At 32.5% G+C, this 23,337-nt stretch overlaps 4 protein-coding genes across 4 annotated transcripts; all 4 read left to right on the top strand.

Moving 5' to 3' along the window:
- The first annotated feature begins 8,641 nt into the window (after positions 1-8,641).
- Positions 8,642-9,941, top strand: LOC105966075 (AP2/ERF and B3 domain-containing transcription factor RAV1-like). The gene has a single exon (XM_012990622.2). The coding sequence runs from the start codon at positions 8,812-8,814 to the stop codon at positions 9,901-9,903; it is 1,092 nt and encodes a 363-aa protein (XP_012846076.1). The 5' UTR covers positions 8,642-8,811; the 3' UTR covers positions 9,904-9,941.
- Positions 9,942-14,021: 4,080 nt separating this feature from the next.
- MAP1C (methionine aminopeptidase 1B) lies at positions 14,022-16,936 on the top strand. The gene is made up of 10 exons (XM_012990621.2): positions 14,022-14,293; positions 14,645-14,720; positions 14,809-15,046; positions 15,276-15,479; positions 15,550-15,621; positions 15,713-15,792; positions 15,920-16,017; positions 16,122-16,169; positions 16,274-16,420; positions 16,552-16,936. Exons 1-9 carry the CDS (start codon positions 14,164-14,166, stop codon positions 16,417-16,419), a joined length of 1,092 nt encoding a protein of 363 aa, XP_012846075.1. The 5' UTR covers positions 14,022-14,163; the 3' UTR covers position 16,420; positions 16,552-16,936.
- Positions 16,937-17,870: 934 nt separating this feature from the next.
- On the top strand, positions 17,871-19,750 carry LOC105966076 (allene oxide cyclase, chloroplastic). The gene is made up of 2 exons (XM_012990624.2): positions 17,871-18,217; positions 19,050-19,750. The coding sequence occupies exons 1-2, from the start codon at positions 18,007-18,009 to the stop codon at positions 19,571-19,573; spliced, it is 735 nt and encodes a 244-aa protein (XP_012846078.2). The 5' UTR covers positions 17,871-18,006; the 3' UTR covers positions 19,574-19,750.
- Positions 19,751-21,209: 1,459 nt separating this feature from the next.
- LOC105965943 (allene oxide cyclase, chloroplastic) lies at positions 21,210-23,085 on the top strand. Its single transcript, XM_088818228.1, has 2 exons — positions 21,210-21,544; positions 22,468-23,085. Exons 1-2 carry the CDS (start codon positions 21,286-21,288, stop codon positions 22,989-22,991), a joined length of 783 nt encoding a protein of 260 aa, XP_088674354.1. The 5' UTR covers positions 21,210-21,285; the 3' UTR covers positions 22,992-23,085.
- Positions 23,086-23,337: the final 252 nt, after the last annotated feature.

Below are 23,337 nucleotides of genomic sequence, written 5' to 3' on the forward strand. Positions count from 1 at the left end.
ATTTAGTCCTCGTGGTCCATTATTTAATCTAATTTAGGTGGTGTTTGCAAATGATTATTCAAAAACAGAAATTAGTGATTGTGATTTAAGTTAGTTTTAAGTGCTTATTTTTAAAAGTTGGGGGTGTTTGCAAATATTTCGGAAAATAAACTAAAATTGCAAAAGCATGGTTAGGGGTGCTTTTAAAAAAATAGCTTAAAGCAGATTATTTTAAGAGAAGCAAAAGCAAAAGTTGATTTTGCAAATACCTAAAAACAGATTATGAGCAAAAAAAACCGCATAATCACTTTCAAAAAGCATTTGCAAACACCACCTTAATCTTGACCACTTACTTAATATTTTAAAAAAAAATTAAATTACCAATTTTATTTTAGATTATTAACTATTATAGAGTTATTTTTTTAGATTTTTGAAAAATAAATAAATTAAAAGTTGGGCAGAATCTAGAAGGCCATATTAATTAGGAGATTAGGGAATTATGTTTTGAAAAATTCAAATTGTTACTTTTGGTTTTATTAAATTTTCCGAATAATTACAAATAGTAAGGAATATCTGACAAAACTTCTCAACCAATGGGAAAAAGTTATGTGGCTTGTCCCTTCATTATTATTATTAATATTATTATTATTATTTTTAATAATAATAATTATTATTACTCCATTTGAACAACAATTTGATAGACTCTCTTGTCAACAAAAGCAACTTGACTGCATAATTCCTCTGCCACAACTTGCATATACAGCCTAGTGTTTTTTTTTTTTTTTAATTAAATCCCATATAATTTTTGTTTTCTTTTGGCAGTTTTAATTACATATATTTGACTTTTTCAAATGCATTTTAATTCAATTTGTTATAAAGAAATTAGAAAATTATTAATTATTTGGGTTGAATGAAGCAACTAGCTGGGGAAAACAAAAGTGCCCACTTTTAGTTCTTGATGTAACAAATTTATGTGTAAAATATCCAAACAAAAAGGGTATTTTTGTAATTTAATCTTACATTTGAAGTTTTCCGAAATTTGTCCTAATCTTACACTGTTCTTAGTTCAACTGCTTAATTAAATAGTTTTAATATTTATTTTGATTAATTTTATATAAATCTATGTTTTTTCTTGTTCTTGTTAACTCGGTTTTGACAGGTTGGAATTTATTGCATAATTGCATGGACTTGGAATCATTATATTAGATTGTTTGTTTTCAATTATTATTATTCTTATTTATTTTTTGCAAGTCTTCTGTCAGTGACAAGATTGAAATTCAATTAATTCTTTGAGATAGGGACATTGCCTATTATATTGACATTTTTTTCTAAATAATTTAGATTCAGCATATGAAACTTTAAATATCAGACAATGTTGACCTGTGGGTTTATTTTTGAAACTATTAATAAATAATTGAGATGAATTATTATATGTTCGACGATTTTTACGATATCATTTTTCTTTTCGTTTTAGATGAATTCGGCATGTAAAGACACTTATAACTTATAACACATGAAAAAGTATCATCATTAATTTGGTTGTGAAAGTATTCTATTTATAATAAGAGATATTAACAAACAACATTATTGTATTAATTTGATTCATTTTTCTTTACCAATCTTTCGAAAAAATAATTAATGAAGGAAAAAAAATTAAGTAAGCACCAGATTCGATCACTGAGTTGACCCGGAAAGATGGGTCTTCGTCCACGTCGGTGGAAGAAAATTAAGAATCAGTCAAAGAGCAAATTGTCGTTATATTAAATTATTTTTCCACACGGCAAAATAATATAATTAAGGGTAAATTAAAACTACCCCTATGTATGGTAAAATTACAAAAAACTCCCTCATGTTTAGATAATTACATCGACCTCTCAACTATGAATCTTCTTACATCACCACCTTTATAGTGTCAAATTCAGTATAATCATGTACATTATGTTGAATGTTCTCTAGTTTGTACTCGTTTTGTGCAGAAATATAGTTTTTGATGCACCACAATATGATATATACAAGTCAAAAAACACATCTTATGATCATCAAACTTCTAAATGTGGAGCTCGAATGGGATAAAACGGGTCAAAAATTGAGAATATTCCATATAATCTAGAAGATTCCACTAAATTTGAAACCGCAAGGGTGGACATGTAAGAACATTTATAGTTGAGGGGTGGTTATAATTACCCAAACAGGAAGGTTTTTCGTAATTTGACCATACCTTAGGGGCTGATTGTAATTTATCCTATAATTAATAATAAAGTAAATAAATGAAAAATAAAATCGTGTTTTGGTTTGGCACGTTAGTTATGAAGAAACAAGTTGGCACAAGAATAAAGCGCGTATTGCTTACAAAGTAGAACATAGGTAAACGAGCCGAGCCGACTCGTAAAAAGCTCGAATTCGGACTCGAGGTTTTCGAGCTCGCTAACTCGAGCTTACTGACGAGCCGAGCTCGAGCCAGTTTTTAGTTGTTCATGAACTTGCGAGCCGGCTCACGAGCCTTATTTATTATTATTAATTTTTTTATTTATTTTTTATATGTTATTATTATTTAAATAATGTATAATAATATACAATATTATAGAAATAAATACAAATACTAAAAATATATATAATTACAATTTAGTTTTTATTTTTATTTTTTTTTAAATAATTTTTAATAATAAAATAATAATTAAAATAATATTTAAAAAAAAAAGAGACAATGGACTCGAGCTCGACAAAATTGACATGAGCTCGAGCTCGACAAATTAGACTCGAGCTCGAGCTCGAGCCAGCCAAAAGAGGCGAGCTCGGCTCGTTCACACCCCTACATAGGACTGTGCCTATGTCTTCTTCATACATATATATTTTACTAATAATACATAATTATATATAGGGTTAATTACGGCCAACCCCTGGGGTAAGGTTAAATTACGAAATATCCTCTCATGTTTGAGTAATTGTAACTGCCCCCTCAACTATGAATATTCTTACATGTCCACCCTTATGGTGTCAAATTTAGTGGAATATTTTAGATTATATGGAATATTCTCAAGTTTGTACACATTTTATCTCATTCGAGCTCCACATTTTGAAGCAAGATGATCATAAGATGTGTTTTCTGGTTTTGTATCTATCAGATTGTAGTGCTTCAGAAAATGAATTTTTGTACAAATCGTGTACAAACTAGAGAACATTCCACATAATACAGAAGATTATGTTGAATTTGACACCATAAGTTGGACGTGTATAAATATTATGAGATTCATAGTTGAGAGGCTAGTTGTAATTATCCAAACACGAGAGGTATTTTCGTAATTTAACCTAACCTCGGGGTAGTCAATTTCTACTTTTTTTGTTTAAAGAAAAAAAAAAGTAATTCCAAGAAATGTGAACCACACTAGCTATAATATAAGCCATATTTGATATAACTCGACCTGCAAAACTTTGATAATAGAATTCAAATTGGAATTATTTAATATCTCGCTTTCTTACTCCACCAATTAAATCAGTCTTTCTGAGGATTCAGTCCCGAGTTTTCACTAGCTATTTGGTAAGATTCTCCTCTATGTCGGTATTTACTTTTTGTTACTTAAATTCACACAATGGCATAAAAATCCATCAATAATTGATATGCAAGAATCAAAAGAAATATATTATCTAAAGATTCTAACTCATCTTCTAAGTCGTCATGTGCCTAAAATAATAGTAATTAGTACACTCTTATTTGTCATGTTATAGTTAATTAAGAAGATATAATATTATATATATGTATAGTTAATCCAATTAAATAATAAAAATATCAATTCCAAAGCAGTGAAAGCATCAACGGGATACCGTGATGCTTTTTACTTCATGAACGTGCCACAATTAATTAATATTTTTTTAATTAGTTGGTGAGGTAATGGTAAAAGTCGCATATTGAGGTGGCATTCCCATCTATTCCAATATTTTAAGTCGTCACTCTCCAATTTGAATTAAGTTGGAAAGCGCGCTTTTGATGTGCTGGCGTATCAGATTAATTAATCCGTCATTATGAGAATTAATAATGGGATAATTGCGCTTTGGGGATTGGTAAGCACTTACTTGGGATTTGATCATGACATGTGATCGATGTGGGATTTCATTTTCCCTTTTGTTTTATTAAAGTTGTTTGATTTTTATGACCTTATCTGTTTTATTATTATTATTATTATTTTTATTATTATTATTATTATTATTTTATTTTTTATTTTTTTGAGTAAATTATTATTATTATTATTATTATTATTATTATTATTATTATTATTATTATTATTATTATTATTATTATTATTATTATTATTATTATTTGCTACGGAAATTTGATATATATTATTGTATTCTTCTAAAAATGAAAAATCTAGCCTTTTTCATTTGTTATATAGTGTGAAATACATCAGATTATATATCATCAATGACCCATAATACAATCACAATTAAATTATATATATATATGATCTATGTAAAATATTTATTGAATGTGTACAAATAAATTTCATTGGCCGTGAAATATGGTGATGATGATGATGATAATGATGACGATGATGATTATAACTATAATGATGGTTGATGACTGAGAGAAGCATAACAATTAATTAATTAAAGAGCCTAAATCACAGCATTTATTTCTGTTAATCAGAAATCATATGAGATTAAGGCAAATCATGTTATAATGAATCAATGACTATTTCAATTTTCACCAACTAAATTACATAAGCCTTTTCAGTTTGCTATCTCAAATTAGTGACATCTATAATAGCTCGTTTAAAAGTCTTCTAACAGCTTATTTAAAAAAAATCTAAAAATTATATCAAATACCTTTGAATAATTTATAAGCTTTTAAAAATCTTATAAATAGTTTTAAAAGCTTATACGCTTAGCCAATGAAGCTCTCACATATTTATTTTTCGATGAATCTAATCAATCGGGGGATCAACCGACTATGATAGGAAAAATATTTTCCAATTTTAGCTTATCGGAGAATTGGAATTTGCCCTAAAATTGCATAATTTTATACATTGAAAACATGAAAAATCTTAAGTTAATTGTGTTTTAAGCTTTTAACCATAATCATAGTTGTTATAAGTTGGATCAACAATATTTTTTTGATTAGTTTTGGGATTAGATGGATGACTATACTTCCACTAACATATGATTTATGAATTATATATAGCCACGTTTGTAAATAGGTTTGGTTAACTATTACCTATGTTTAAGAAAGGTGACATCATGAGATAAAAAAATAAAAAATAAAATAAAATAAAAAAACCAAGCATGATATAACACATATTATATATAATACAATATGTATATATTATATTCTTAATATTAATAGCCATTTTCAAGCATAATGCATCACGAAAGTATATTGAATAATATATAAACGCAATTATACTCATATATACTACATTTACTTTGTCGACGATTCTAATTATATTGAAGTTTGTTCGGTACGTTGGGTAATATGGTTACATGATAAGGGTAAATTACTGTCATTCCCCTTAGGTAAGGTAAATTATGAAAACATTTATTTATGTTTAGGTAATTACAACTACCTCCCTTAACTATATATTTTCTTACACATCTATTTTTACGGTGTCAAAATTAGTAGTATCTTCTAGATTATGTATAATATTCTCCAGTTGTACACGTTTTAGTCCACTCGACCTCCCCATTATGAAACAAGATGATCATAAGATGTGTCTCTTGGCTTGTAAATATCAGATTGTTGTGTATCGGAAACTGTACTTTTGCACAAAACGAGTACAAACTAAATAATATACCATAAAAACTAGAAGATTATGTAGAATTTGACACTAGCAGGGTGGACGTGTAAGAAGATTCATAGTTAAGAATCGGAGTGGTTGTTATTAACCAAACAAGAGGGGGTAATTCGTAATTTGACCTTATCTAGAGGGGTTGGTCGTAATTACCCAAATAATAATGAAAAATTAATTATTATTTTTTATTATAAAATATAAAGAAAAAAAATTAAAAAACACAATCATGTGGATAATTAGAGCATCAAATCACTCATGTGACGATAATGTTGAAACTCGAACCAATGTACATATATCGTCGTTACGGGTGATTTAAAATCACCCCTTAACTCTATGTTGTATATACGACTTACTGAAACTAATAGGCTGTTAGAACTGTAACGGAATAACGTATCAAATGCATTATCCCGTCAGAATTTCTAACAATGTTTCAGGAGAATAATTGTAATTACTGATACCACATGGACCTTAAAAGTAGTTTAGCATACGTTAGGGGTGTGGGTGCAATTTACCCAAAAAATGAAAGGATTAAAAGAAACATAATCATGTGAATAATTAGAACGTCAAATCAGTCACGTGACATTACCAAACGTATTTTCACGCGTTCCCACTTGCGGCTGCGAGTGAGTGACCATCAAAACCAATCCGTATGATTAATCCCACGGTTTCCGTACCATTTGTTTTTCTATTTTCAATTAAAAAAATAAACCGAACAAATTCACATGAAATTGATAATTGTATGACCACACATTATTGCAATCCAATCAGCCAAACCAAGTTGACATAATTATCAAAATAATAATATTTATATTTTTCATTTAATCAATCATTAGTGATGAAATTATAGTATATTACAGCAATGCTTCTAAAAAATAATTATGGATCATAATTAATCAATTGAAAGGAAAAGATTAAAGATTCCAAAAAATCTAGTGACAAATGCCACCATTCTAAACCATGGTTGGGTTAATTTAACCTCGCAACTGACACTGGTCAAGGACGTCTCCGTACAGAGTACCGCGATATTCTTATTATATATTAATATATTTTATTGTTTTATTTAAATGTTGTTTCATCATAAATGAATTTAGAATAAAGAGTTGGTATTTAGACACGTTAGCGGTTAGCCCACACAAAATTTTTATTTATTTACTCAATTCCAATTAGGGTTACTGAGATGTTACGATGTAATTAAATAATAATCCACTACACACATGTACACTGGAGTGTGTGTGATTGATTACGTGCAGTTCAACGATTAATAGACACTTTTGGCTGAATGTAATTAATTAAGGAAAATAAATACTAAATTGTGTAAGGTAAGGTTTTGGCTACTTTAAATATTTAGTTAGATTTCTAATTAAATTACTTGGATACCTAAGAAAAAAATATTTGAAGAAAAAACAAAAAAGAAAAAAAAAACATTAATAATTGGAGGAAAATAATAAATAATATTTAGTATTGTCCGAAGAGTGAAAGGTGAACCTAGGCGATAAAGACAAAAGAAATATGAAGGGGGGAGGAATGAGATAATGCCAGATAACATTTTATGGGGGAGGAATTAATTTCTTTGTTTTCGGATAAGCCCCCCTAACTTTAATTTGTCTTCAACTTTATCCATCCCTCCTTACTATTGCCCCATACACCCCCCATCATGGTGGAACTATGTACTACATTTTTTTTGTTCAATCCAGATTATTTATTTTCTTACACAAATTCATAATTCAATATATAAATATAAATATGCATATTATATATTTTAATAATGTGTGTATATATATATATATATATTTAATTTGTATTTATATATGTGTTTGTATGTGTAGAGGGAGACCATGCTGATAGTGAGCAGTGTAGTAGCAGCAAAACTCAGGGGGGATGAACTTTACTATTAAACCCGGTCCACACTCACACACTCATGTGAATGAATCTCTTCAACTTGCTCTCTTTATCCTACATTAAAATTAAAATTAAAATATAAATTATGAATATAATATTGTTGACATTGAAATTTCGGAATTTTTTTTACCAATCAATGACCAAATAAATTGGTTATTAATCGGGTCTCAAAATCGAAAGTCTACAACATATTTGGACTTTACAAATGTCTTAAATGGTTTAATCCATAAATAAGTAATAAATTCTTATTTTTGGATTAGCTAATGGGGCCCATATTTAGTCCAAACCAATCAAAAGACAAATATCCAAGTCTACCAGCCCATGCTAAAAGTCGAAACCATAGCTCGTGCCTATAAAAGAAAGTTTTGGCTACGTGCAAATACAGATTCACCTGGACAGATATCGAACTCTCAAGCCTCGACTGCGAATTCATAACATATTTAAATTCGAGATGTTTACACTTATTCGGTTCAAGAAAAAACTTCTAAGCCCTTGAAGAATCACGATGATTCTCGGAGATTGTAACTCATTTTCGTTTGATTAATAAATATATTTGTTCCCTAATTTTCAAAAATCATCAAACTAAATAAATTGAAAATTAAAAATGTCAGAAAAAAAAATTTGTTCTTGAAAATTGGAAATATTTAACCTACGGAATTCGAAAATTACGTTCCAATTTTAACAGATGCACAAAGTCCACAACATACAAAATAGTTAAACCCCCTCCCCCACCCCCACCCCCATATGAATCTTCCTAGTTCCTTACCATCTCTAGCTAGGGTTGACCCCATCTCACCCACATCTCCATATCTCCAATTTGTTTATTTTATATTTTTATTTTATTAAATACCAAAAAAATTGTACAGTATGCAAGTACTACTATACAATAAATATATATGTATATATATTTGCACAGAAATATACTTGGGGGCTACTATACTCCTATATATATTCATCCCATTGTCTCAACAACTTAATTCATAAGTCACAATTCACACATTTCTCTCTCTCTTCTTTCCCCTCTCTCTCTCTCTCTAACTTCTCTCTCTAAAATTACCATCTCACACACACAGAAACACACACACACACACACACACACACACACACACACACACACACACACACTTGTTTTTCTACAACAGAAGGAAATATGGATTTAAGCTTCGCAGACGAGAGCACAACCAGCGAAACCGTATCAATCACGCCGGCGGTGGCGGCGTCAAAGTCGCCGCCGGAGAGCCTCTGCCGCGTCGGCAGCGGGGCGAGTGCGATCACCGACGCGGAGAACGGCGTGGAAGCGGAGTCGAGGAAGCTGCCGTCGTCGAGATTCAAGGGGGTGGTCCCACAGCCCAACGGCCGGTGGGGGGCGCAAATCTACGAGAAGCACCAGCGCGTCTGGCTCGGCACCTTCAACGAGGAGGATGAAGCCGCCAGGGCCTACGACACCGCCGCGCAGCGCTTCCGCGGCCGCGACGCCGTCACTAACTTCAAGCCATTGTCGGAGACCCAGGAGGACGGCGTCGAGACCGCCTTCCTCAATACCCACTCCAAAGCCGAGATCGTCGACATGCTCAGGAAGCACACGTACGGCGACGAGCTCGAGCAGAGCAGGCGGAGCTACAACTCCAACGGGCGGAGGACGGCGGAGGACGGCCCGTTCGGCTTCTCCGGCCGCGGCGGCGACAGGGCGGCGAAGGCCCGGGAGCAGCTATTCGAGAAGGCGGTGACGCCCAGCGACGTCGGAAAATTGAACCGGCTGGTGATACCGAAACAGCACGCGGAGAGGCACTTCCCTCTGCAGAGCGGCAGCACCTCGAAGGGGGTTCTGTTGAACTTCGAAGACGCCGGCGGAAAAGTTTGGCGGTTCCGGTACTCGTACTGGAACAGTAGCCAGAGCTACGTGTTGACCAAGGGATGGAGCAGATTCGTTAAGGAGAAAGGCTTGCGCGCCGGAGATATCGTCAGTTTTCAGAGATCGACGGCGCCGGATAATCAGCTCTACATTGACTGGAAATCGAGAAATATTAATAACGGATCCAATGCGGCGGCGGCGGTGGTGGCGGTTTCGGGCCGGGCTCAGCCGGTTGTGATGGTTAGATTGTTCGGAGTGAACATATTTGAGGCGGCGCCGAGTGACGCCGCCATTGATGGTTACGGAAGTTGCAGTGGGAAAAGGATGAGAGAGATGGAGTTGTTGGGATTAGATTGTAGCAAGAAACAGAGAGTAATCGGTGCATTGTAACAATTAGTTTTTATTTTTAATTTTAATTTTTTTTATAATTATTATTATTTAAATTGTTAATTTTAGAGAGAGAAAGAGATGAGAAGGTGGAGTGAGATGGTGATGCGCAAGTTGCCAGAAAATAAATTAAAAAAGAAAAAAAGAAAAGTTTCCAATTGTACAGAGACAGAGGTTAGCTGAAGAGAGCTGAACTTGTTAGAAAATGGAAATATGCATAAACTGTCTATTTGTTGTTCTCTTTCTTAGTTTTGAATTAATATTATATTAATATTAAATTAATTATCTTTATTTTATCTGACTTGCTATTGGTCAGTTGTTTTTCTTTTTTTCCTTTTTCTTCTAATGTTTTTGGAATATTTTTTAGCTTTCCGGAAAATATCTATTACTTGTACTTGTACCTATTTGTATTACACGTTACTCCATACTTATCCCATTTATATATATTTTAATATTAATATTAGTGTCACTCCTTAGCTAAAGTTAAATCACGAAATAACCCCTTATGTAACTCACGTCGTTTCAAATTTCGTGTAATCTTCTAGATTATATGCAATATTCTCCAGTTTGTAACTGGTTTACCCCTCTCGAGCTTCACATTTTGAAGCAAGATGATCGTACAAGATGCATCGGTTTTGCACAAACGAGTACAAACTACAAAATATTTCACGGAATATAAAAAATTTTGGTGAATCTGACACACCATAAATTTGGAGTTATAAGAAGATTCATAGTTGATGAGATAGTTGTAATTACACAAATAAAAAAGTTTTTTTTTTTCTTCATAATTTAACCTCACCTCGAAACGAACGTAATTTACCGTTATAATAATAACATTGAACTCAGTTCTTACATTTGTTGATCACACAGGAGTTTCATTAATTATATAAGTGATCTGTGTACGAAGATTCTATCGGATACCACAATTATACGGTGCATGAATTAATCTGGTTTTTCAGATTCATCCACTCATCGAATCATGAAATCAATCTCGTAAGGCTGTGAAATAATAATATTTATACCCATTTTATATAATTTATGTATTGCATTTATAAAATAAAAAAAACTTTATTGTTTAGTTCTACTTTATAGTAGCGAGGCTATGTTTCTGCTCTTAGCCAAGAAAAATTATTAGGTACGTCAACTTCTCTTAGTCTAAATTACTAAAATATCCTTAGTTACTAATTAGTGCAGATAGAGTATCGGATAATAAGAGCAAAAGTAAAAATTATGTAATTTAATACAACATTGAAATTTTGAAGTGAAAAATAATATGAAACAAAAAAAGTTCTGGAAAATGATAAAAATTGTGGAATAGAAGTAGCAATCAACCATCCAATTGTTAGATGCAACTACATGTATATATAGTCAAAATAAAACAACAATAACTCCGAATTGCAATTGTTACGTTATCGTTGACAAATTTTTAATATTTAAAATCGACATATGTTGTAGATAGAAGTGAAAATGTCAACATATGTATTATGATAATTATATAACATCACCTTCTTAAATTCGTAATGCGCAAGTAGAACTTGAAATCGGATGAATCAATTGAAATTAATACTTTCGAGAAAAAAAAATAATAAAGAAAATCGAAAGTAAAATACTAATTCCAATTTTCTTTTTACAAAAGTCTTAATTTAGAATGCAAAAAAGTTGTACTAAAATTGGAATTTTTTGGATCGGAGTTGGTGAAAATCGAAAATTTCATTTTCCTTTTCACTCACCTTTAATACAAAAACATAATAAATTAGAGATTATAAGTTTTTGTTTTAGAATTCTTTAGACTATTTTCCAAAATTAAAATTGGATGCGAAATCAGAATCCCATGTGTATTCCATTTACGATTATAAAAAGTTTGAAAGCTCAAATTTAGAATGAAAAGTATTATTTTACAATTGAAAATTTTCGAATGAGAACCGTATGAAGTTCGATATTCCGTTCGCCTTAAGCAAAAGTCAAATTATATATATATATATATATATATATATATATATATATATATATATATATATATATCAACGCTCTTTGCATCTTCGTAGCAACTTCCCTCAGCCAAGGTATAATAGAGCTTTATTCACGTTCTCCCCACACTTGATTTGTAGTATATATCTGAATACTCTAAAACACACACACACACACACACACAAAAATGTATCATATTCTATAATGGGTAATACGATGCTACACCCGTTGATTTTCATCGGGTGGCTCTTTTCTTGACATGTGTCCTTTTTTATTTATTTTATAATTATATTTCTAAAACCCATTGGGCCATAACTGAACCCGTAATGGGAATCTTATTAATTAGGGTGCCTGGTTATATTCACCAGGTGTAGCATAGAATTTCCCTTCTATAATTAAGCCGCGGCGATTAGTCAAATATTTCCTAGTTAATTAAGTAGCAATTAGTGTGAAGGTCTCCTCTTTTTGAGCTCAACACACGAAAACAAAGTCGCACTTTTGGGCTAGACCGAATAAGAAATATCCTACATATCTTGCAACTTGTTTGATGAACAATTATCGAATTATTTTTCTCTCTCTCTCACACACACACAATATATATATATATATATATATATATATATATATATATATATATATATACACACACTCATTTGTTTTTAAATAGGTGTCGTTTTCAAACTTTGTACAAATATTAAGAAACCTAATAAATGTGTCTTGATTTGAAAATAAATATATATTGTTAGACCAAAATACCCTTGTTTACTAATTAATATAGATAAAATGTTTGAAAGTTTATAAGGATATAATTAAAAAATATGTAACTAATACAGTACTGAAATTCTAAATTTATGTACGGGTAATATAAAACAAAAAGAATTTTTAGAAGTGACAGTTATTGTGAAATAACGAAAGTATATGATTAAGCGTGTGTTAATCATACGCTTGTGTTGCCGTTTAATTAGGTGATGAAATGAGAATAAAGTGACATTCTTTGGTAATTAGTTTCTTCAACTCATATTTCTTACAAACAAAGACAAATGATGCTGTCAACGTTTCTATCTTCAATGTTGTAATTTTTGACCAAAAGTAGTAATTAAATTGATGTGTAAAGTAGAATCTTTTATATCCGTTTTGCATTCCCTTTTCTTAAATAACTTAATTATGCCGCCCTTCACATTTGTTTGTCAGTTATGCCATTCACACTGTGTTTGTAACTTTGTATATAGTGGCAAAGCCGGTTTATTTTATGCGCTACGTCCAGTGAAATACACCGAGTGTTTATTAGCAATTGATTTCCACATTATCATGCACAAATACGTATGTGTGTGTGTTTACTGAGAAGTTATTTCATCATATCAACGGTTAATAATCGTCCAGTTTATTTCACCGAGCGCAGCATCTCGATAACCGACAAAGCCAGTGTTCTCTGAATATTTTTGTAGGGTACTGATAGAAAATAATTTTTATTATATTATGTATTATTGTAAAAGCCCAATAGGTCCAAATTTTATGATTATTTGTTGTTTGGGCCCATAAGTTATTGGGCTTGATATCTTGACATAAGCTTACTATCGGCCCGAATTATTAATGCAATTGTTATACATCCTTATAAATATCAATATATATATATATATATATATATATATATATATATATATATATATATATATATATATATATATATATATATATATATATATATATATATATATATAAAGAGCAATAAATAAATATATGAATTTTGAATAATTATTATTCATCTATTTTTTTAGTATATATGATTATTTGCTTCAAATATGATGTGATTCTAATTTTTTTAGTAAATAAGTATTTACTTCATTTTTATTTTATTTCGTTCGTCTCAAAGTAACTTTCGTTTAAAGTTTCAAAATAAAAAATATGAATTGATTTTAGGTAAATATACGTAATATGAATATATTATTTTTCCAATTAATTTTATTTTTATTAATTACTCTAATCCATTTGTGAGGAAATTATTGTATGATATAACTTAAGAGCAATAAACACAAATATAAAAAAAGGGTGTTATTGCAATATTGATATTTTAAAGTAGTGAAAAGTAAAAGATAGACGAATTAATCTGAGCCGTTGATCATCACAAACAAAAAGAGGAAATTGGGGAAGAAGATGACAATTTTGAGCATAACATCTGTGGAATTTAATAGACATTATCGTATCTGAGAAAAATATTTCCCAATTATTCATTCACTCACAAGTAGCCGTTAACAAAAAAAACCCACATACTCAAGAATCTCTCTTTATCCGCCAAAAATGGCGGCTGCTGCAAATATTTCACTACAATTCTCATCTTCACTCGTCCATGGCGAGACGAAGCTCTCAGCATCCTCCACTCTTCTTATGGGTGCCCCGCTCGCTTCGCGCAGCCCTTGCCCTCCATATGGTATGTGATTTGCCCGCAAGGTGTTTGTGTTATTGCCCCTGTGAGCTTGTTCACCTTTATTCTTCTATCCTGCTGTAACTTTTAATTTTTGTGATTTTGGTATTTGCAATGATTGGAGATTTTTAAGTTTTCTTTGATGTTTTCCATCTATTCATCATGGGCTAGATGTGTTAATAGTCTCTGAATATTGTTGTTTGCTCTATGATGTTAAAATTTAGGGTGATAAGTTGGGTTAATTGGAAATTCTGTTATTACTTGTTCACAAAATTTAGAAAATTTTGGAACCCTAAATTGTTTTTGCTTGATTAATTCACGGGTTCTAATTTTCTTGCATGTGTTCTTGAAATGAAGATTTAAAAATGGCAAGGCCACTTGTTATTCAATCGAAGAGGTTATCGGGCTTGGAGGAGTCCATCAGAATAAGAAGGTACTATCTTCTTCTCTGAGGTCTTGTTTTATTAAACAACTGAACTTTTCATATGAAAATTTTGTGATGTATTGTTATTTTGATATAGGGAGCGTGAGCTACAAACTTCAACTACATCTAAAAGAAGGCCCGCTTTAAGGCGCGGAAAGGTATCCCAACGTCTGCCTGTACCCGATCACATCCCAAATCCGCCTTACGTTGCTTCAAAATTGTTGCCAGAAATTGCAAAGGAACATCAAATTCACGACATGGAAGGCCTCGTTCGCATGAGGGCTGCATGCGAGCTTGCTGCTCGGGTTGTTGACTTTGCTGGAACATTAGTTAGGGTGAGAATTTCGCAGCTTATAAGTAATCAAGATATCGATATTTGCTATGCATAATCATTTTTTCGTATATAATGTTGTTTGTGCCGTTTTCATTTTCGTCATTTCAAAATCCATCAACCAAAAGGAGCCTATAATAAAGCACTTAAGTTATTTAACTGATTTTTTTTTTATATATTCGACTTATACTACGTGAAATTTCGTTTATATGGTTATCATTGTTTTTTCTCAGCCTTCAGTGACGACAAATGAAATCGATAAAGCTGTGCATCAAATGATAATCGATGCTGGGGCCTACCCTTCTCCATTAGGGTATGGTGGCTTTCCTAAGAGTGTATGTACATCGGTTAATGAGTGTATGTGTCATGGCATACCCGATTCTCGACAATTGCAGGATGGTGATATAATCAACATTGACGTCACAGTCTACTTAAACGTAAGAATTTCATAATATTCAATTTATATTATTTTCCGTTTTTATTTCAGCTTTTAGTTTCGCCTTTCAGGGTTATCATGGAGATACATCAAAGACATTTCTTTGCGGCGAAGTGAATAATGCAATGAAAAAGCTTGTAAAGGTACCTTTGCTTTTTTTTTTTTTTTTTTTTTTTTTTACGCCGATTATTCGATGAATTGTGAGTCACGGGTCTACATTTTTCGTTTGAAAAGGTGACGGAAGAATGCATGTATAAGGGCATTGACGTTTGCAAAGATGGTGCTGTGTTTAGAAAAATCGGAAAAAAAATCAGGTAAATAGTTTTTTAATTCAACTGCAAATTTAGCCAAGAAAGTTAATGTTTGAGATTTACGATTATACAATATCATTTCATATGATTGATTAAATATTGAAACTCCGGCTCGTTTTTATTGTGTCAGTGAACATGCTGAAAAATTCGGGTTTGGCGTGGTGGACCGTTTTGTCGGACATGGCATCGGGACTATTTTTCACTCCGAGCCTCTCATTTTTCACCACAGTGAGTAGCATTCATTTAATTTTAAATGTCGACCGATTCTGTTGATTCGATTAATTATTTTCCTAATTGGTTGGTGATATAAAAAAATAAATTTCTTTCGATAGGTAATGACAAGGGCGGCTGCATGGTTGAAGGGCAAACGTTTACCATTGGTGAGTTTTGTAATTTGTTATCACTATCATATATGTATTTATTTTCCGTTCGAATTTTAGTACTTTTTTTATATTTTTAAAGAAATTTACGATTGTTGTTGCAGAACCTATTCTTACGTTGGGAACCACGGATTGCATAACCTGGGAAGATAACTGGACTACGCTAACTGCCGACGGCAGCCCTGCAGCACAGTTTGAGCATACAATTCTCATTACAAAAACCGGTGCCGAAATATTGACGAAATATTGAGGTAGTTATTTATTTATTTATTTATTTTCTGGGCTTATTATATATGATTTATATGAAATTTTGGCTTAGCATATAAACCATGAATGCATTTGAGCCGAAAGAAAACGATTTTGTTGTCTAATTTTTTTGCAGTACAGAGAATCGTTATAATGAGAGAGTGGTTTCGAATTAGCAGTTTTTAGTTCCAAAAGATCTGTACGATATTATCGAATCGTTATTTTTATATTGAAAATCGAAGACAAAACCGAAGCTCGTCGGTTAGGAGTGGTGGACTTTCAAAATCATTCCAGATTCTCACAAAAAAGTTCGGGTCTTCTTTTTTGATCTCCGATTACTCGATAATTTCCACGAGCACAAATTCGTCGATCGGAAAAAAGAATGTCAGAGGAAAAGAAAAATACAATGTAGTGGGATTTATGCTAAAAATAATATAATGAGGTGGATTTTATGTCATAAACAGATGTTAATTAATTTTGTATAAATGGAAAATCTACAAAGAGAATCTGGGGTTTATAAATTATCCCTATTAATTAAATATTAACCACGTTTTAGCATGTGGACAAAATTGGGTTAGGTGAGGTTTTGAGATTTACATTTAGTTCTTCACCTATGTTTTTAATATTAATTAATTAATTAATTAATTAGTTGGCCATGTGATATGTGTACAGTTTTATGTAATCGAGATCCAAAGGGGGTATATTCACGATGGAGTCTGTCCGAAAATATATTATCTCATCCCAAATAATACATTGATTTTAATACTATATAACAAAATTCAATCATATTGTCTAATATAGACTATAATACCTTTGATTTTAATTAATTATTGTTTTTTAGCTATGCGCTAATATTAAAAATATTAATAAATGTGTCTTGATTTTAGGAAAAATATATTATAAGAACTAAAATAATTTATAGTTTAATGAATACTAAGGTTAAAATATATAAAAAAAAATTAATACAGTATTGAAAATATATAAAAAAAATGTATTTATACACTGAAATTGCAAATATTACACCTATTTCATATTATTTGTCTTTTTGAAGAATGTTTTCGTCTCAAATCATTTGTCAATTTAAAATTTCAATAAAATGTTAATTGCATTTTTTCCACCCGGAATTAGTTTTAAATATGTTCATATTTATTGAGTATTTCTTAAATTATTTTGCTATATTCTTTGCATATCTATTGATTTTTTTTTAAAAAAAAAAACAACATATAATACACGACAAATTGCATGGACCATCCACTTTAAAAAAAAAAAGAAAAAAAAAGAAGCATGATAGTGCACACCAAAAAAACTTTACAAGCACGTGGAAGTCACGACCATTTGATTATCATTTTATTTCTCTTACCGACCCGCAGCGTTGACTATTCCCTCTACCACATGACCAACGTATTTTCCAGCAAATTTCCTCATTAAATTAAAAATCCATCCTTTATATATATATACATACATAAACTTGCATATATACTTAACACACACACACACACACACACACCTTTGTCTTCCTGATTCCGTTCCATCTTCGTCAACTAACAGTCAATTATAATTTCACCAAAAAAAAAAAGAAAGAATTCCATCAATGGCGGCTTTCACGAATTCAATCAGATCAATCACTCACAAGGCCCAGTTATCAGCTGCTTTCCCTTCGTCGGGAAAAGTGATTTCTGGTTTTCCGGCGAAACATTTCAAGATTCCGGCAAACAATAACTGCCGGAGATTTTCCAGAGGTCTCTCGACTCAAGCCTTCTTCTTCAGAAAACCCAAGCCCGCCGCCGAGCCTTCAAGGCTAAGTAAGCAACTCATCAGCAGTTTAATTAACCGTTTTAATTTAATTTAATTAATTAGTTAATTTCATTTGCATAAATATTTGGATCTCTATTTATTTTTCGTTGTAGTTATTTGTGAAGTTTATGTTGCATTATAATGATTAGTAAAATCATGGATCTATCTTCGTCTATTCAAATTTTGTTGTATTTGATTTTATTATTCAGATAAACCTCTATAAATTAATACAATTCACACTAGCAAAATTTTATTAATTTAGTGAAATATTAAATTATCGAACTAATAATTTAATTAGTATGTTTATACACCGAGTTGAGATTGAAACAAAATTATTATTTAGGCAATGTTATTAATTTATCGAGGTTCTACTATACATTCAAATACATATTATGACTTAGGCCAAATTATGGCCACCCCGTGAGGTATGACCAAATAACGAAACCTCCATCTTGTTTTGGTAATTACAACCACCCCCTACTTTTAAATATTTTTACATAAAATTTATGTAATTCAGTTATTTAACGAATCAAATCGTATATTCAGTTCGGTAAACATACCGAAATTTTGGTTCAATTTTCGTTCAATTTTACCCCTGGAGAGGTATTTTCGCAAGATAATACATAGTTTAGGGGCGACCGTAATTACCCAACCAGGAGACGGGTGTTCGTAATTTGACCATAACTCAGGATTGGCCGTAATTTGCCCTATGAATTACATTAGACTCGGCCACCACGGGTCCGTTTTGCCACAGACCCGCCCCATTGACCCGGCCCATTTTTGTAACTACTTTACCTAAACATTTTTCCATAACAAAATTTGTGACATTTTAATTTGCAGCAAAGGTTCAAGAATTATACGTGTACGAAATCAACGAGCGAGACCGTTCGAGCCCGGCGTATTTACGATTAAGCCAGAAGGAAGTCAACTCCCTCGGAGACCTAGTCCCGTTCTCCAACAAGCTCTACTCCGGCGACTTGCAAAAGAGGCTAGGCATCACCGCCGGATTATGTGTCCTAATCCAACATTCGCCGGATAAAAAGGGTGATAGATACGAGGCAATGTACAGCTTCTACTTCGGTGATTACGGCCACATTTCTGTGCAGGGTTCGTATCTGACGTACGCCGACACCGTTTTGGCCGTCACCGGCGGGTCGGGTGTTTTCGAGGGGGTTTACGGGTCGGTGAAATTGAAGCAGATTGTTTTCCCGTTTAAATTGTTTTATACTTTTTATTTGAAGGGGGTGAAGGATTTGCCGGCGGAGCTGGTGGTGACGCCGGTGGAGCCCACTCCGACGGTGGAGCCGTCCCCGGCGGCTAAGGCGGCCGAGCCTCAGGCGACTATTTCCAACTTCACTAATTGAATGCGAGGGGATTTTTATTTAGCTTTGTTGGAATTATTATATTAAGCTTTATTGCTTTTTGTGTATTGTCATTATTGGTTGTTGGTTGCTTTTGTGTATATTGGTTTCTAGTGCATTTTACAATTAAATTGTTAGTCCTATTTTCAGGGCACTTTCTGGATTCAAGATTCAAATTTTCTCTACTTGGATCCTCACCATCATTTGAGCTACTTTGACTCCGTCTCCCCAAAACTCTACTTTCCTTCTTTTTTATTCTCTTTCTATTGGTCGTTCCACCGCATTGAATGCGTTTTGACATTTTCCGACGGCATGCCCGTTTGACTATAAAGATTGTTGTACTGTTTATGTTCTCTACTTTTGAGACAATCTTTCCTTTTATCTATTTAGCAACCCATTATGTGAGAGAGAAGGGGTAGAACAAGCTCTTTTGAATCTCTTCATAGTTTAATTAGATCTTTGTTGTTTGGTGATCGGTGAGTGAGATCATCTTATGAGTGGGGAAAATACAAGAGATCAAACCAGTGAGATTCGAGGTTTAGGTAAAAGAGCAGACCAAAAATAGAGTGGTTCTTGTTAGACTTAAGGTTTCGGTAATTGAGTGGTTTTTTAATTTTTTAATAATTATTTAAACTGGGAGTCGTGACTTATTTGTAATTTTCAAACTTAGGTCAAACGTTATTAAGGTCAAAGGTGTGAAAACTAACATTGAGGGCCACATTGAGACAATTGAGAGTAGAATGAGGTATAATGATATCGAGCTAAAGGACAAAGGGGCAAATCGACGCAATTGAGATCAGAGATGATTGATATCGAGCCAAAATACAAGGGAAAAAATGGAATTTACCCTTATTACAAATAAAATAAAATATGTGTGGACCGGCCAATTTAATCAAGGTATTAATAAAAGAACGAGTAGCACTCAAAGCAACTGCTCATGTGGCAAGCATGACCATTTGATTATTAATTAGGGTAAATTATGAAAAATCCCTGAACTTAGGCTAAATAACGAAAAACATTCTCATCTATCTATACTAACTAAAATTACCTTGTGATTAACTATTGATTGATGTTTTTAACAGAAAATGTGCACAGTCTATTATACCTTCTGTTAAATAGGTAAGAAATAAAAGAAAGTATCTGAAATTGTGTGAAGTCTTTTCCTTGTAATAAAAGTACACTGTAAAGGGTTGGTGGAAGACGGAAACAAATCTCAGGGGATTTTTTGTAATTACATACAGATGGGGTGTTTTTTGTTATTTAGCCTAAGTTCTGGGCGTTAATAGTAATTTACCCTATTAATTATTATATTATTTCCCGTCTACAAGGCTGACTGTTCCCTTCTCACATGCGAGTCACATGCAAGTATTTTCTTCCAACGAAGTTCATGAATAAAATACACTCAACCGAGGTTATTCAATGATACACAAAATAAAATATATTACATATATATTTTCTTTTAATTTTTTTTTTATCCATTTATACATACACACACACTAATATACAATCATTAATTTGCATACGACTTTGCCAAACCCTAATATACATAATTAAGTTGCATATGTATAAATAATGTATGTACGCTGTGCACGTGCATTACATGTCCATAAATAAGTACATATTTTCATATCTTCTTCTTCTTCCATTCCATCTTCTTCAATTAACAGACAGTCGATTCTTGAATTCATTTTAATTTCTTCCTAATTTTCCCATCAATGGCGGCTTCTTGCGCGAATCCCGTAATAAGTACTCACAAGGTTCAAGCAGCATCTGCTAATTTCCCCTTGGCAGTAAAAGGGTATTCTCGTACTTTTGCCCTTCCACCTTATTCTTACCTTCCCACAAAATATTTCAAGATTTCCACAAGTAGTTATAGTCGCCGGAGATTGATTTCCGGTCGAAGATCTTCGAAAAGTCTCACGACGCAAGCGTTCTTCTTTTCAAAACAAAAGCCAAAGGAGTCTTCAAGACCAAGTAAGCTGAAGTATATTATATATATCGGTAGAATTCGTCACATATATAATTAACTAGACTCGTTTACGTAGTCCGTATGATTTTTGCTAGCTATAAATTTAGGATGTGTAAATTTGAAAGAAAAAAAAAATTGCCTAAAGACAATAGTTTGACCACTTAAATTTATAGTTATCCTGCACAAAAAGGTATACTCCTTATGATGCTAGCTAGTAGTAACAAAATCTTTCAATTCCGAATTTTAGTAGGGTAAGATTTTGTTTATATTTAATAGATTGATAGATTGTTCGACATAAATCGTATGAACACAAATATGTTTATATGAAGTATAAGTTATTTATCCTTTTTTTAGTTAGTGGACTAAGGTGGTGTTTGTAAAATCAACTTTTCCTTTTGCTTCTCTTAAAATAATCTGCTTTAAGCTATTGTTTTAAAAGCACCTCTAACACTACTTTTTCTATTTAAGTTCATTTTACGGAATAATTGCAAAAACTCTAAACTTTTAAAAATAAGCACTTAAAACTCACTTAACTCACAATCACTAACTTCTGCTTTTAAATAATCATTTGCAAACACCACCTAAATATATTGACTTAGCATAATATCTAAAGATCTAAAGAGGTAGTCAACTAACTAAAAAAAATCGACGAACTATAGAACAGGTAACCAAATAAATTATTAAATACTAATTAAAGAAGAGAGAATTTTTTTTTTTTTTGCCTAAACAAAGATTGTCAATAATCTATTGTTATTCTTACATCTAACCTATATAGACAGACTATAATCACCCATCCTATATTATTACCATTTTTTTTTTCTCAGAATATATAATTATTACCATTAAATATACATATTTTCTTGATTTAATATAAAAATTTGATAAAATGCCTAAATTTTGGAATAACATTATTATATTATATTTTCAGGCAAGGTTCAAGAAATGTGCGTATACGAGATCAACGAGCAAGATCGCGGGAGCCCGGTATACCTAAAACTAAGCCCGAATAAGGAGAATTCCCTCGGCGATCTCGGCCCGTTCACCAACAAGCTCTACTCCGGCGACCTGCAAAAGAGACTAGGCATTACCGCCGGTCTGTGCGTACTTATCCGACACTCGCCGGAGACGGGCAACGACAGATTTGAGGCGATATACAGCATGTACTTCGGCGACTACGGCCACATTTCGATTCAGGGGGCGTATGTGCTGCACCAGGACACTATCCTCGCCGTCACCGGCGGCTCCGGCGTGTTCGAGGGGGTCTACGGTACGGTGAAGCTGCAGCAGATTGCGCTCCCTTTTAAGTTCTTCTACACGTTGTATCTGAAGGGGATCGAGGATTTGCCGGCTGAGCTGCTGGGTAAGCCGGTGCCGCCGACTCCGACGGTGGAGCCGTCGGCGGCTGCGAAGGCGGCTGAGCCTCACGCCGCCGTCTCCAACTTCACTGATTAATTGATGTTTGGGGATTTGGGAATTTAATTCTATTGGTGGTTTAATTAACTTTCGCTTATTTTGTCGTTTTTGCTTTTTTTTTTTTATTTTTTTTATTTTGGGTTTTTTCGCATTTTTATTGAATAATAAACAGTTTAATTTCACTTTGCACCCTCAGAATGTGTCATTCTGGCACTTTGAACCCTCAAAACATGTTTTGAGGGCTCAAAGTGACAAAATCGTACATTTCAAGGGTGTGAAGTGAAATAAAATCTAAATAAACTGCCTCACTTTGTAAATTTTTGGCCCAAAAATATGCAGCCTGAATTTATACGAGTTGGGCCTTAGGCCCATAATAATTTTATCT

The sequence above is a fragment of the Erythranthe guttata genome, chromosome 5, assembly GCF_056151865.1.
Source record: "Erythranthe guttata isolate IM_541 chromosome 5, IM_541, whole genome shotgun sequence".
NCBI classification, from domain to species: Eukaryota; Viridiplantae; Streptophyta; class Magnoliopsida; order Lamiales; family Phrymaceae; genus Erythranthe; species Erythranthe guttata.

Coding starts and splice junctions, on each gene's coding strand:
- MAP1C (XM_012990621.2), top strand. CDS start 14,164: ATGGCGGCTGCTGCAAATATTTCACTACAATTCTCATCTTCACTCGTC. Junction 15,793..15,919: donor AAAATCGGAAAAAAAATCAG/GTAAATAGTTTT, acceptor TTATTGTGTCAG/TGAACATGCTGAAAAATTCG. Junction 16,170..16,273: donor AGGGCAAACGTTTACCATTG/GTGAGTTTTGTA, acceptor TTGTTGTTGCAG/AACCTATTCTTACGTTGGGA.
- LOC105965943 (XM_088818228.1), top strand. CDS start 21,286: ATGGCGGCTTCTTGCGCGAATCCCGTAATAAGTACTCACAAGGTTCAA. Junction 21,545..22,467: donor AAAGGAGTCTTCAAGACCAA/GTAAGCTGAAGT, acceptor TTATATTTTCAG/GCAAGGTTCAAGAAATGTGC.
- LOC105966076 (XM_012990624.2), top strand. CDS start 18,007: ATGGCGGCTTTCACGAATTCAATCAGATCAATCACTCACAAGGCCCAG. Junction 18,218..19,049: donor CGCCGAGCCTTCAAGGCTAA/GTAAGCAACTCA, acceptor TTTAATTTGCAG/CAAAGGTTCAAGAATTATAC.
- LOC105966075 (XM_012990622.2), top strand. CDS start 8,812: ATGGATTTAAGCTTCGCAGACGAGAGCACAACCAGCGAAACCGTATCA.